This window comes from Mirounga leonina, unplaced genomic scaffold (genome assembly GCF_011800145.1).
Source record: "Mirounga leonina isolate KUSES-001 unplaced genomic scaffold, KU_Mleo_1.0 Mir_154, whole genome shotgun sequence".
Lineage (NCBI taxonomy): Eukaryota > Metazoa > Chordata > Mammalia > Carnivora > Phocidae > Mirounga > Mirounga leonina.
This window is the reverse complement of record NW_023270389.1, coordinates 5,371,611-5,383,960: the sequence shown is the minus strand read 5'-3', so window position 1 is coordinate 5,383,960 and position 12,350 is coordinate 5,371,611. Positions and strand designations below refer to the sequence as shown.

Sequence of the window (12,350 nt, the reverse complement as noted above, 5' to 3'; positions counted from 1 at the left end):
TCCAACCTCATCAGCGGGTAGGGAAGCCCCCATGGAGTCAGCCAAGCTGGAATGCCTATGGAGAGAGGCCTCTCCAGCTGAGACTTCCAACTGACTCATCCCTATAAGGGCCATACTTGTAGGGCAAATGATGGGGTCTGAAGTTCAACATTTGTTTGCCTGTGTGCAGTTTGGAGCGAGCTGCATTCCTATGTTATCATGTCTTTACATATTCAAGGAGCCTGGGCTAGGTGTGTTTGCCTCCCCTCCTGGATTCCATTCTGGGGAGCCAGCCCAGCCTGGAGATGGTGGGCTGTAGGCAAACTTTATAGCTCTTGGCGCCCAGACCAGAAGGGCCAGTTCTGACCTGGAGGCCAGTTAATGTCAATTAACCAGGCTCCTTGGGTCACTTATGTCTCACAAACAACATTCTTTAGCTTGCCTGCCAATGTGCGGGTGGGGTGGTCGGTTATGCAGGACAAATCACAGAAACCTCCATCCATTCAATGCAATGTAATACCCTAGTTTAAAAGAAATCTAAAGAACACACATTTACGGAGCAGGAACACAAAAATGAATATGAACATGGAGGCAAAAACTGTTGTTTTTTGTTTTTTACAACGTAGGGAGTAGGGTCCTCACAGAATTTGCATGTGGATCAGTTACCTACACAGAGTTGTAAAATAGCTCCCTCGGAAACAGAATCTCATAGGGCAGATGGATGGGCTATAGATGAGTCCTTCTGGTTCCCCATTAACCATCACTTCTGGGAAGTCTTTCCCAAGTCTCTACGTCTGAATGAGTTGCAGTTTCTGGGCAATCATATTTATCGCACTGTATTGTTTGTATCCCTCCCTTTTGGAGGCACACGCTGTGAGTTATTCTAAGTTTCCCGGGTGTGAACATCTGCTTCTAAGAAACACAGCTAAGAGGGTAGTGAAAGCCACAAGATAAACATATTGCGTACTAATGGAGCGTCCACTTTACTCTAATATCCGGGAAAACACAATTTTACATTAAAGCAGACGCCGCCCTTCCCTCCTCACTCAATGTTTCCTTGTTTTATTAACTAATCGTTTCTATTTCAAGGCCTGCGGGACACCACGGGGACACAAAAATGCGCCAGAGCAGTCGCAACGATGTACCCTGAGCAAGAAACAATTCTGATACTAAGTGGCATTAAGTTGCGGGGGCACCACGGACACTCCGGGAAGCGGCTGGCCCGCGGTGACAGGTCTCGGGACGCGCCAGAAACTGTCGCACTGGCCTCTGGGCCAAGCTCGGCCCTGCAAGAAAGTCCTGATTTGAGCTGCTATCCTCCCAGTCTGAGGGGTGGGAAATGGCATCCGGTCAGGAATGGAACCAGAGGGGAGAGGCCCCCGACGACTCCCCAGGCCGTCCAGCCGCGCCGGGCTGCGCTCCGGCCTCGGTCCCCCCGCGCGCCCCGCCCGCCCGGGCGGCTCCACCCAGGCCCCGCCCCGTGACGCGAGGCCCCGCCCCGTGACGCGAGGCCCCGCCCAGCGGCGCCCGCTTCCAAGATGGCCGTGACGATGCCTGCCAGGCTGTCGGGGTGGCGGTGACGACGGGAAGCAGAAGAGCAGGTACGTGGGCTGGGGATGATGGGGTGAGAGGCCCGGGAGGAAGGTTCGGGCGACTAGGAGGATGAGAAGTTTCGGGTAAAGGCTGGAGACCAGCTTGAGCAGGGAGGGGGTCCCAGGTGGAAATACGGACAGAGGCCGGTGGGCTCACATTGCAAATGCAAGAGGAGGTTGGGGTGCCCCGAAAGAACTGGGCTGTGACCCTCCGCAGAGCGCTGGCCACGCCCCTTAGGTGAGCCAGCCCAGATACCCCCGACGGGCTCTGCCCAGCCCTCCCACTCCCCATCTCACTTGTAGCGGTAACCCTCCTCCCTGCCCCCGCGAGGACTGGGATAGGGTAGAAAAGGTAGACGACGCCACCCCCATCCTACTCCCCGCCGCGCTCCGGGGCTGTTTGCTTGCAGCTCCCAGGGGGTCACGCTCCCTGCACCTGCGGGGCTAGCGCCCAGGCACGTGAAGAACGGAAAGGAACCTGTTTCCCTGGGTTCTCCTGAGGCCACTCCACAATCCTGTCGTGACTGCCTCACCCCTTGGCGAAAATAATGTCTCCATTAGCAACCCCGTCCCCACTCCCCAAACAGGTTGGTCCTGTCGGGGTGGGGTATGGTTAAGTACAGGTACACCTGACACCCAGAGACTGGGTCCTCCCCTTTTCCCTCCCAGGCCACTTTCCCTCACTTCTACTGCTGGGAAACCAGTTCCACCCTGATCTTGATCTCTGCCCCTCTGGGTGAGTGGTTATCCTTGACCACTTCTGTTCCAGCTGGTCCCAGGATCGCTGTTGGAGTGCTGGATGGAGCCTTTCTCTGTCCTCTGTGACATTTCCAATTTTAGATAATGCCTCACATCTCTGCCCCCCCGGGACCCCCTGAAGTCCCCATGATCCCGAAGAAGACAGCTTGAACCTAGGTGAGTCCACCCCTCTCTAAAATTGGGAGGGAGGTTCTCCAGAGACTTCTTTGAAAAGGACCTGAATGATGTAAGCATCCTTGGGGGTGGGGACTGAGAGTAATTGGCCTGAGTGGTTTGGAGAAAAGGTGGAGGAGAGTGAAACTTAGGCTGGAAATGGCAAGTGGTAGGGCTGCTGGTGGTTCCATTCTGTTTCTTTTCGGCGCATGACTGTACACCTGTGTGCTCCCTTCTGTGACTTTGCTCTTTGCGTCTTTTCCTCTTAACTCTTGGCACCACCTTGGTTCGCAACTGATGATCTCTCTGCTGGCTTGCTCTTCGCCTGCCTGCCCCCAGAACTCTCCTCTCTCCCTCCTCAGACCTGAGCCCAGGATGTTGCGGAGGCTGCTGGAGCGGCCCTGCACACTGGCCCTGCTTGTGGGCTCCCAGCTGGCTGTCATGATGTACCTGTCACTGGGGGGCTTCCGAAGCCTCAGTGCCCTATTTGGCCGAGAGCAGGGGCCGACATTTGACTATTCTCATCCCCATGATGTCTACAGTAACCTCAGTCACCTACCTGGCGCCCCTGTTGCCCCAGGGGGCCCTCCAGCTCCTCAAGGTCTGCCCTACTGTCCAGAACGGTCTCCTCTTTTAGGTGAGTGCAGGAAGGAGGAGGAGGTAAAGGGAAGGCCAGGGTGTGGGGACAGGGCTAGGGCGGCAGGCGTGAGATTTAGGACCTGGGGTTAATGTAACCAAAGGTGGGCAGAGGTTGAGATCAGCAGGCTCTGGATTTGGAATTTAGATTGGACTCCTGGGTTGAGCCACAACCTTTCATTGCCTGGCCATTCATGTTCTCTTGCTGCCTTGGGCCGGCAATTGCTTCCTTTGTAGATGAGCCCCGGGTTAGTTAGTTAGCTTGAGGTCCTTCTGTGTTCTCCATCTTCTAACCTAGTGAGGCAGGAGTTATGGAACCCTAAAATAAGGTAGGCTAAGTAAAGAGCCTGCACCTTTCGGACTTTGCAAAGCTGTCCCAATGATGGGAAGCTCAAGGTGTGCAGATTTCTGTGTAAGCCCTTGGGGGAGCAGAGTACGAGAACCAGACCGCCGGGGCCAGCGGTGTTCCCAGGCCCTGCAGGTCCTTCTTTTCTCGTCGCCCCTCTAATCCCTGACCTCACCATTCCCTCCCAACAGTGGGTCCCGTGTCCGTGTCCTTTAGCCCAGTGCCGTCACTGGCAGAGATTGTGGAGAGGAATCCCCGGGTGGAACCGGGGGGCCGGTACCGCCCCGCCGGGTGTGAGCCCCGCTCCCGCACAGCCGTCATTGTGCCCCACCGGGCCCGGGAGCACCACCTTCGCCTGCTGCTCTACCACCTGCACCCCTTCCTGCAGCGTCAGCAGCTTGCGTACGGCATCTATGTCATCCACCAGGTACTCCCAACCTCCTCCACTCGGACCTTCTGGTAGGAAGCCTCGAGGAAATGCCGCACAGTTCTCCGACTGTGGGTCCCTGGAATAATTCTAAGAGGGTCAGACTGTTGAATGTGGAGAAGCACCTGGCCCTGCTCTACCAGCTTGTTAGCCCCCTAGTCCTCCTTACTCTGTTCAGGGTATTCCGACTGCCCTGTACTCTCCATGATTTTTCCTTGGTTGAATTGGGAATGGCACAAATTTGGAATCGGACAGATTTGGACTAAAATCAGTCCTGCCATTTGTCCCATATGTGACCTTGAACAAGATTCTTAACCCCCTAAAATGAGGCAAAGAATGAAAACTAATAGACACCTGTTTTCCATGGCTGTTGGTTGTCAGGATTAAATGCTAAACAGTAGCGTGTAAGTAATCAGGCACATACTGATCTCAAAAACGATTTGTTGGATGAAAAAATGAAACCTTGGCTTTCTCTTCATTCTCCTTGCCCCACTCCCCCCGCTCTGATTCCCCTCCTTTCACTTTTGTACTTCTGCCCCCTCTTCTCCATGCTACTACCTACAGATGTGGTCTGGTTCTTCTCCATTACCTTCCAGGCTGGAAATGGAACATTTAACAGGGCCAAGCTGTTAAACGTTGGGGTGCGGGAGGCCCTGCGTGACGAGGAGTGGGACTGCCTCTTCTTGCACGACGTGGACCTTCTGCCTGAGAACGACCACAATTTGTATGTGTGTGACCCCCGGGGACCCCGGCATGTTGCTGTTGCCATGAACAAGTTCGGATACAGGTAGAGGGCACGAGAGGGTGCTGGGAAGTAGGGACACCCACCATCCATTGGAAGAAGGAGAGCCAAGGGGATTGTGGGGTAGGGATGTCTCCCCAAAAGGCTCGTGGAACCCATGGATCTTTCTCTCCCTAGCCTCCCGTACCCCCAGTACTTTGGAGGAGTCTCGGCGCTCACTCCTGACCAGTACCTGAAGATGAATGGCTTCCCCAATGAATACTGGGGCTGGGGTGGTGAGGATGACGACATTGCTACCAGGTCAGACTTCCTGCCACCACTCCCCACCCCCACCTTGGCCTGGATCCCTGTCCTCCGAGACCACCCCTGGCTCTAACCCTTTAACACCGGCTTTAGCTCCCTGGTCCTGCACTGTGCCCATTCCTCTCCCTTAGCTTTTCCCATCTACCCAGGTCAGGCTTTTCGTGCTGTTCCCCATTCTGTCACCCTTCAGTCTCCTAGATCTGGTGAGTTCTGTTTCTGGGAGAGAAGGGAAGATCAATAGGCTGTAGGATCATGGGATTCCAGAGCTGGAAAGGGGCCTAGACATACTTCAGTCCTGCCTTCTGCTAACGTTGCATCCAGACCACTTCCTATGGGGCTGTGGAGGAGGGGCTCCGCTCCATATCGCCCAGAATCGCTTTCTGGTTTTAAGTCTGTGCCATTGGCATGATGCCAGCTCATTTTTAGCATGTGAAACATTTTGACCTTCAGCCTCAGCTGACCCAATTTCCTATCTGTGGTGTGAAAATTTGGGCTTGCTATGCTGGACCCATTGCTTTCCCTCCCCCTCGTGTCCTCCAGATGACCTCTCTGAGTTCTTGTTCTCTCTGTGTGTGTAAAGGATCCAGCAATTTCTAAATGTACGTGTTCCTTCAGTACTTTCCCAGGCCATCTTCGGCTCTTGCTTCTGTGTGTCAGAGGTGGGGTCCTGATTACTTGGTTCCATTCTTTTCCTAACACTGAGGGTTGGGGGGGGGTGCAGGGTGAGGGAGTCAAGGCCGCTCAGCCACTGTTCTAAGTAGGAATTGCTGAGCTTGGGGCTGCAATTCCTGGGCTTGTCCTGTCCTTTTGAGCAAATGCCAGGGCAGTTCCTGGGAGTCACTTAGAAAACAAAGATGGGAGGTGCGGACCTACCTGCCCGTTAAAAGGCCAAAGGGTGCCCGGACTTGGCTGCGTCCAGCCCTTACATTCCCTCGTGCTGTTTCCTTCGCTCTGTTTGACTTTCTCTCTTCCAGTATGTGGCACTTTTTTTGCCTAATACTAGTCGTTGTGTACAGAAACATGTTGTTGCTTCCTTGCTGGCCGTAGCTCTCCCTGTTGACTGGTCAGCAGCTTTCCTCCACTTGGGGTCCTCCAAGGTGCCCTCCCTTTTCCCACAGGGTGCGTCTGGCTGGGATGAAGATCTCTCGCCCCCCCACATCGGTGGGGCACTACAAGATGGTGAAGCATCGAGGCGATAAGGGTAACGAGGAAAACCCCCACAGGTAGGGAGGACTGCTTGGGAACCGCTATGGCTCCGTAGGGCTCTGCACCCCCAGGGAAAGTACTGCATCCTAATGTTCCCTAGGTTCCTGGCTGTTTCTTTCTGGGCCTTAGTTCTCCAATCTCTGACCCTCAGATTTGACCTCCTGGTCCGTACTCAGAATTCCTGGACGCAAGATGGGATGAACTCACTGACATACCGATTGCTGGCTCGAGAGCTGGGCCCTCTCTATACCAACATCACAGCAGACATTGGAACTGACCCTCGGGGTCCCCGGAGTCCCTCTGGTCCCCGTTACCCACCTGGTTCCTCCCAGGCCTTCCGTCAAGAGATGCTGCAGCGCCGGCCCCCAGCCAGGCCTGGCCCTCTGCCTACTGCCAACCACACAGCCCCCCGTGGTTCACACTGACTCCTCCTTCCTGCCCTCCTCAATCATGAAACTGAATCAGAGGGGTTGTACTCTCCCCACCCTCAGCTCCTCACTGGTCTTAGAGGGATGTGGGGGGACTGAACTCCAGGCTGTGCTGGAGGCAAGGGCCTCTCCTCACTGCTGGACTGGAGCTGGGCTCCTTCAGTCCTGGGGGTCCCTCTTTCTAGGGTCACCTGCTAGGACTTATGACTGTGAATCCTTGATGTCATGATTTTATGTGATGACTCCTCAGAGTCCCTGGCCCCTGGGGTAAGAGCAGGGCTGGACCCCAAGTCCCTTCCTCTTCCGTGGAGAGAAGAGTGATCTGGCTTTTCCTGGGACCTCTGTGAATATTTATTCTATTTATGGTTCCGAGGAAGTACGTTTGGTGAAGGAAGCCCCTCCCTGGGTACTTTCTGCCAGTGCTAGAGTCACTTCCTCTTCTGGACCTGGCTCAGGGGGCTGGGATTTTGATATATTTTCTAATAAAGGACTTTGTCTTGCCTCTGCTCCTGCTTGCTGCATCCCAGGCACCTTGTGCCTACCTTTGCGGCCCGCTCCTCCACCCCCAACCCCCCCCCAGCCGCCACCGTATGCCTGGAGGTGACGGAACAACCAGACCCAGCCAAGCTCCAGCAACTTGTATTTTCGTGGGTAAAGCAAAGCAAGGAGGAGGTGAGAGCTGGGGATCAGCCGTTAGGCTCCGAGCCCAGGACCCGGGCTGCTGCCTGGCGTCCACTCTCTATACAGTCATTGACAGCAACTCCCTCATAGGAGGCTCCGGCCAGAGTCAAGGGCAGCCTCCGAGAAGCCAGGAACTGGGTCGCTGCCTCTGGAAGGAGAAGATGAAGGAACTGTTACCGCTGGGGGTCTGGTTTCCTTGCCCTCCTCACACAGCCGCTTTCCCAACTCACCCAATTTTTGCCAGTGGCCTAGCGTATACTGGGGGATGCAGTTCTGGGGAGAGAAGAGGGGATGCGGGGAAATTCTGGTTGGTGACGGCCAAGCCCGAGTAGACGGCAACAGGTACACCGGTCCCTGCCTCCAGTGGGAGCCAAGCGGCGCGTCCTCAACTCACCTTGTGTAAGTGGACCAAGCAGTGAGTTGGTGGCTCCTTCAGCCCTAACTGGGTGGCAGCCGCTTGCTGCGCCTGCTGTCGGAACAGCTCCTGAGGTAAGACAGAGCCCCTGGCTTCCAGCGTATGTAACCAGGAGCCTCCCAGCATCACCTAGGGAGAGAACGTGGCACTGACCAGCCTGGCCTGACCTAGTGGGCACAGAGGGAGCCTCTGGAAACCCCCACTAAGCCAAGCTGCTGCTTCTCACCGTCACTCGGAGGCCAGGGGGGCTCCCGTCCTGCTCAGGAAAAGCAACGGAGTCATACACGATTCCCAGGACGCCCGGGTCTTCTGAAGATGGCACCAAGTGTCCAAATCCCTGGAGGCAGCAAGAGCCCGGGTCAGGAAGAAGGGTTCCGGTTGGGCCCGTGGCTCTCGTTCATCTTGCCCACGCCCACCTGCACAGGCAGACGAGCTCCTCGGTACTGGAGGTTCACCACAGCCACGGACACGGCATGGATGGCGCTCAGGGCGCGGGCCAGAGGTGCGGCCTGGGCGGGGAGCAGCCCGCTGAGCACTGGGGGACAGCAGCCAGGGGCCTGCTTCAGGAGGCGTTCACAGCGTGCTCCCGCTGGCCCAGGAAGCTACACTTGGCCTCACTCTGGCTGGGGACGGGGAGGAGGGCTACCCCAGTACCTGAAGCTGGAACAGCGCTAATCACGTGGTCTGCCTCCAAACTGCCGTCCCCCAGAGACACCTGACAGGATGAAAACATGTAAGAACACAGAGATCATGGGAATTTTGCCTCCGATTCCCAGGCACCGAACTGGCAGGAGACACTGAGTGCTGCCCCAGGATGAAGAGACCGCCCCCCTGCAGTCGGCACAGAGCCCACCCCCACCATCACTCCAGGCAGTGGGCCGGACGGAAGCCAGTGTGGCCACTCGGAGATGTGCAGTGGGGCTGGGCTGTCCCTTCCCCTATCTAAGCCACTCACAAACACCACCTCTGTCCAGAGTTGGATCCAACAGGTCTTGGAGGAACGTCTACAAATAAGGCCTAAGACCCTTGGATAGCCCATGTTTAAATAGCATCTAAGGGGGCGCCTGGGTGGCTCAGTCGTTAGGCGTCTGCCTTCGGCTCGGGTCATGATTCCAGGATCCTGGGATCTAGCCCCGCATCGGGCTCCCTGCTCGGCCAGGAGCCTGCTTCTCCCTCTCCCACTCCCCCTGCTTGTGTTCCCCTCTCTCGCTGTGTCTCTCTCTGTCAAATAAATAAAATCTTAAAAAAAAAAAAAAAATAGCATCTAGGGCAGGAAAACGAGTAACTAGTCCTGCCAACCCTGGCCATTTAGGCAAAGATGGAAACTCGAACACACACGTGACACACCAGGGGGCTCTCCTACCTTCCAGCGCCCTTCTGCCTGGAGGCTGAGGCCACAGACAGGCTGCCCTCTGAGAACACGAACCCCCCTACTAGTCAGGTGGGTGTTAAGGGCCTGGGGTAACGTCTCCAGCCCTCCACGCAGTGACCACTGGCTCCAGCGCTCGGCTCGGGCCCGGCGAATGAGTGCTGAGTCGGGCTGTGGGCCCCGGCCTGCACAGGGGGAGGCAAAGAAGGATCACTGAAACAGCACCCCTGGCCTCCAGTCCCTTACTCCGGTGGTCCTTAATATCTTCATCCCTCGAACCAGCCCCCCCACTCACCTGCCCCCAGCAGCAGCCCCAGTAAAACGGAACGATGGGTTTGCTCAGCTTGGAAGAGACTGGGAAAGCAGGACCTGATGCTGAGCTCCCGGCTGTTGCCTGCAAACACTCCTCGGCAGAGACTGTCCATGGCTAGAGACGCCACCTTAAGGGAGAGACTGGGAGTGAGAGGCCAAGGAAGAAGCTGCACAGACTACTTTCCAGTGCCCCTGCATCGCAGGGATCGGAGGTGGGGTAGGGTTTGGGGTGGGGAGCAGTCCCCCTATAACAAAAGAATGGGAAGGAAGTGGAGGCATTCGGTCTCAACGCTGAGTTTTGGGGAGTACTGGGTGTGAAGAGAGGGAGAGGATGTTCCCAAATGATACAGAAGAGCCCCTAGGTGGAAGGTTTGAGTAGGGGGCTCTGCTGCTGGTTAGGGGGAGAGGGATTTGGGGGCCTCTGGGCCCTGTTACCTCAGGTCCAAGGCGACGCTGGGCAAAACTGTGCACAGTCTCATCAGGGTCTTTGCCCCTGGGCGCAGTCAACTCCTTCAGCCCAGCCCAAAACAGAGGTTTGGAGAAGGGAGGTGAAGGGCGGAATAGCCCCCTGCACTGAGGAAAGCATAGTCATTTCTGTTCATCTGGCTCCTCTTGCTGGGAGGGCGGACAGACTGGGAGATGGGGAAATGGAAGGGGTGACATGATGCGGGCAAGGTAGAAAGACGGTCGGTAAGGAGGTGACAGCGTTACCTGAGGCCAGAGGGCAGCGCATGCAGGGCACCACCTACATACAGGAACCTGTTCTGGGCCGCTGGGTGGTCTCCCCGGACAGGCAACACTTCTGAGTCCAAGCCAAGCTCAGAAACCTGCTCTCCAAACATCCTCAAGAAGAGGAGAAACTAAGGAAAGGACTGGCCCACCAATACTTCCTCCCAAGTCTGTCCTCTAGTGAAGGCCCCTCCGCAAGCCCTCCTGGGCATTCCATAATCCTCTCACCAGGAGCAGGGTCCGGGCTCCCAGGGCTCCCGCCGGCCGAATTCCTCGAGGTCCAAGTTCAAAGATAGCATCACCTGGCCCTCGGACCGAGCGGATCCAGCCTCCCAGACGCTCACTGCCCTCCACCAGGACCACCTGGGGACAGGAGCGAGACACGCTGCACGGCCTACAGCCTCGGGGTAAAGGGTCCGCAGGGGAAGACGGTGGCGCGCTCCCTTTGGCCGGATACGGGAGGAGAGTATTAAAGGAGGCTCCCTCTGGCATGATGGGGCACTCACCTTGGGGGGACAGGGGGCCCGGCTCAGGTGGTAACTGGCGGCCAAGCCGCTGATGCCACCGCCCAGCACGACCACGGTCCGGCCCATTGGGAAGCCTAGGGGAGAGGGGCGATCGGACAGGCTGACCGGGGAGCACCCTGCTCTGCAGAAGCCCCCCGCAGGTTCCACGTTCCACCCCCGGCCACTCACTGCTTCGGGGGAAACTACGGCAGAGCCGGCGGACGAGGTGGGGCCAGTGAGGTCCCCGCCCAGGGCCCAGGACTCACCCGCGAGAGGACCGAGGGAACCGGAGGGAGAGGTCTCGGGGCCCCCCGGCCGGCGCTCGGCGGGGAGGCGGATAAGGGCCCCGCCCACGCTATCTGCCCGCGCAGGGCTCCGGGCGCCGCGGGGCGCCCCACCCCCACCCCGGCCCGCAGCTCTCAGGCCGCCGCTCCGTTCGCCCCCTTCGGGCCCTCCGACTCCGGGCCACTCCCTCCCGCGGCCCCGGGCTCCCCCGCCTCCGGATTGGTGGCCCCGGGAGGCCCCGGATCACGTCAGCCAATGAAAGCACAGAGCTGGCGGCCGCTCCTCCCGCCCCGCGGAGCCCGGCCGCGGCGAGCGGCGGCGGCGCGGAGCGGCGCTTAACTGGAGGGCGCCCGGCCCGGCCCGGCCCCGCCCGCCCCTAGGGCTGCGGCGGCGCGGGCCGGAACCCGGTCAGCGCGCCGCGGCTTCCCAGGCCCGAGGGTGACGGCCCGCGGGGAGTCCACGCGAGCGCGGGGTGTAGGGAGAGCAGATAGGGACACTGGGGCTGCTCCGTGGGGAGGCGGCGCCGTAAACAGCTCCTTGATGTTAGCAACAGCCTGGGCCTACGGGAGCCGGGGCCGCCCGGCAACGTGCCCCGTGTTTGTCAACAGGGGTCCTCGGTGCCTCGCCCTCGAGGGGCAGCCCCCTTCCGGGCAGAACCCGGCGCCCCAGTGCTTGCACCGGCTTCCCCGCAGCTTCACGGGGCCCCGGTTCGCCTTCCTCTTTCCCAACGTAGACCGCTGCTTGGGCAAACGGCGCACCCGCGTGTCCGCGTCCGGCACCCCCACCTCCACCCGGCTCCAAGAGCACCCCCATCTGTTCAGAGAGGGAACTGGGTCCCAGGAGCACTCCCAATTCGGCCCAGTTCTGTATCCACCCCCTAAGCACAAATAGAAATAAGGACATCACTTTTTCTTAATAAATTTATTCACAAAAAGTGAGATTGTAGAGGGGCTGGGGGCTGTACACGGGCAGGGGCCTGGGGAGCTCTGTACATGGGGCTGGGAGACAAGGGAGCCTCCAGGTGGAAGGGTACTTTTTAATAAAAAAAATAATGGGAGCTACAACCACCGCCTCCCCCCTCCCCGATTAAAAAGACACAAAAATAGACGTCTCTGAGGTAAATGGGGAGCCTGGGGCTTAAGGGTGTTAAACGGGTTTCACAGGTGCCAGGGCTTAAAGGGGGTGTCACAGGCACCGGGGTGGCTCCTGCATCAGTTGGTAGAACAGCACGTAGCCCTCACTGGACGCCACCTGGTTTTCACTGACAGGGGAGACACTGGGAAGAAGGCAGATGGGGTAGGGGCTGGGGTCACTCCCATACACCCCCTCCTCCCCACCGGATCAACCTCCCAGCAGCTAGTAGAGCACTCTGCTCTCCGGGGGCGGGGCCGCCTCGTATTAGGAAAAAGTGTGCGCGCGCGTGCGCGCTGCAGCGGGAGCGGGGCAGGAGCGGGGCAGGAGCGGGGCAGGAGCGGGGCAGGA

General features: G+C 58.2%; 3 protein-coding genes across 11 annotated transcripts in view; 1 reads left to right on the top strand and 2 right to left on the bottom strand.

Annotated features, from left to right (window-relative positions):
- The first annotated feature begins 1,491 nt into the window (after positions 1-1,491).
- Positions 1,492-7,077, top strand: B4GALT3 (beta-1,4-galactosyltransferase 3). 6 transcript variants are annotated; one of them, XM_035009999.1, is made up of 8 exons: positions 1,492-1,580; positions 2,341-2,486; positions 2,846-3,120; positions 3,657-3,892; positions 4,489-4,679; positions 4,812-4,934; positions 6,056-6,160; positions 6,295-7,071. In XM_035009999.1, exons 3-8 carry the CDS (start codon positions 2,859-2,861, stop codon positions 6,566-6,568), a joined length of 1,191 nt encoding a protein of 396 aa, XP_034865890.1. In that variant the 5' UTR covers positions 1,492-1,580; positions 2,341-2,486; positions 2,846-2,858; the 3' UTR covers positions 6,569-7,071. The 6 variants fall into 6 exon arrangements, with proteins under 6 accessions (XP_034865890.1, XP_034865891.1, XP_034865892.1 ...); XM_035010000.1 differs by having other exon boundaries at positions 2,412-2,486; positions 6,295-6,630; XM_035010001.1 differs by having other exon boundaries at positions 2,823-3,120; positions 6,295-6,630.
- A 117-nt stretch (positions 7,078-7,194) lies between these two features.
- PPOX (protoporphyrinogen oxidase) lies at positions 7,195-11,041 on the bottom strand. 4 transcript variants are annotated; one of them, XM_035009993.1, is made up of 13 exons: positions 10,850-11,041; positions 10,584-10,678; positions 10,306-10,440; positions 10,060-10,191; positions 9,784-9,916; positions 9,332-9,476; positions 9,031-9,221; positions 8,322-8,382; positions 8,084-8,202; positions 7,894-8,004; positions 7,647-7,796; positions 7,483-7,525; positions 7,195-7,400 (listed from the first exon to the last, which is right to left on the bottom strand). In XM_035009993.1, the coding sequence occupies exons 3-13, from the start codon at positions 10,374-10,376 to the stop codon at positions 7,258-7,260; spliced, it is 1,299 nt and encodes a 432-aa protein (XP_034865884.1). In that variant the 5' UTR covers positions 10,377-10,440; positions 10,584-10,678; positions 10,850-11,041; the 3' UTR covers positions 7,195-7,257. The 4 variants fall into 4 exon arrangements, with proteins under 4 accessions (XP_034865884.1, XP_034865883.1, XP_034865885.1 ...); XM_035009992.1 differs by having other exon boundaries at positions 10,060-10,175; XM_035009994.1 differs by lacking the exon at positions 10,584-10,678.
- Positions 11,042-11,772: 731 nt separating this feature from the next.
- The window catches only part of USP21 (ubiquitin specific peptidase 21), a 6,793-nt gene continuing 6,215 nt past the window's right edge, over positions 11,773-12,350 (bottom strand). Inside the window, exon 13 of the mRNA XM_035009975.1 lies at positions 11,773-12,144. Within this exon, the coding sequence (XP_034865866.1) occupies positions 12,054-12,144 (91 nt within the window). The 3' untranslated portion in view covers positions 11,773-12,053. The remainder of the gene's footprint in view (positions 12,145-12,350) is intronic.

Excerpts from the sequence above, each read along its gene's own strand:
- B4GALT3 (XM_035009997.1), top strand. The coding sequence starts at position 2,781 with ATGATCTCTCTGCTGGCTTGCTCTTCGCCTGCCTGCCCCCAGAACTCT. Across the intron at positions 3,121-3,656 it reads AGAACGGTCTCCTCTTTTAG|TGGGTCCCGTGTCCGTGTCC; the intron begins GTGAGTGCAGGA and ends CCCTCCCAACAG. Across the intron at positions 4,680-4,811 it reads ATGAACAAGTTCGGATACAG|CCTCCCGTACCCCCAGTACT; the intron begins GTAGAGGGCACG and ends TTCTCTCCCTAG.
- PPOX (XM_035009992.1), bottom strand. The coding sequence starts at position 10,670 with ATGGGCCGGACCGTGGTCGTGCTGGGCGGTGGCATCAGCGGCTTGGCC. Across the intron at positions 8,383-9,030 it reads AGGCAGAAGGGCGCTGGAAG|GTGTCTCTGGGGGACGGCAG; the intron begins GTAGGAGAGCCC and ends TCATCCTGTCAG. Across the intron at positions 7,526-7,646 it reads GCTTGGTCCACTTACACAAG|AACTGCATCCCCCAGTATAC; the intron begins GTGAGTTGAGGA and ends TTCTCTCCCCAG.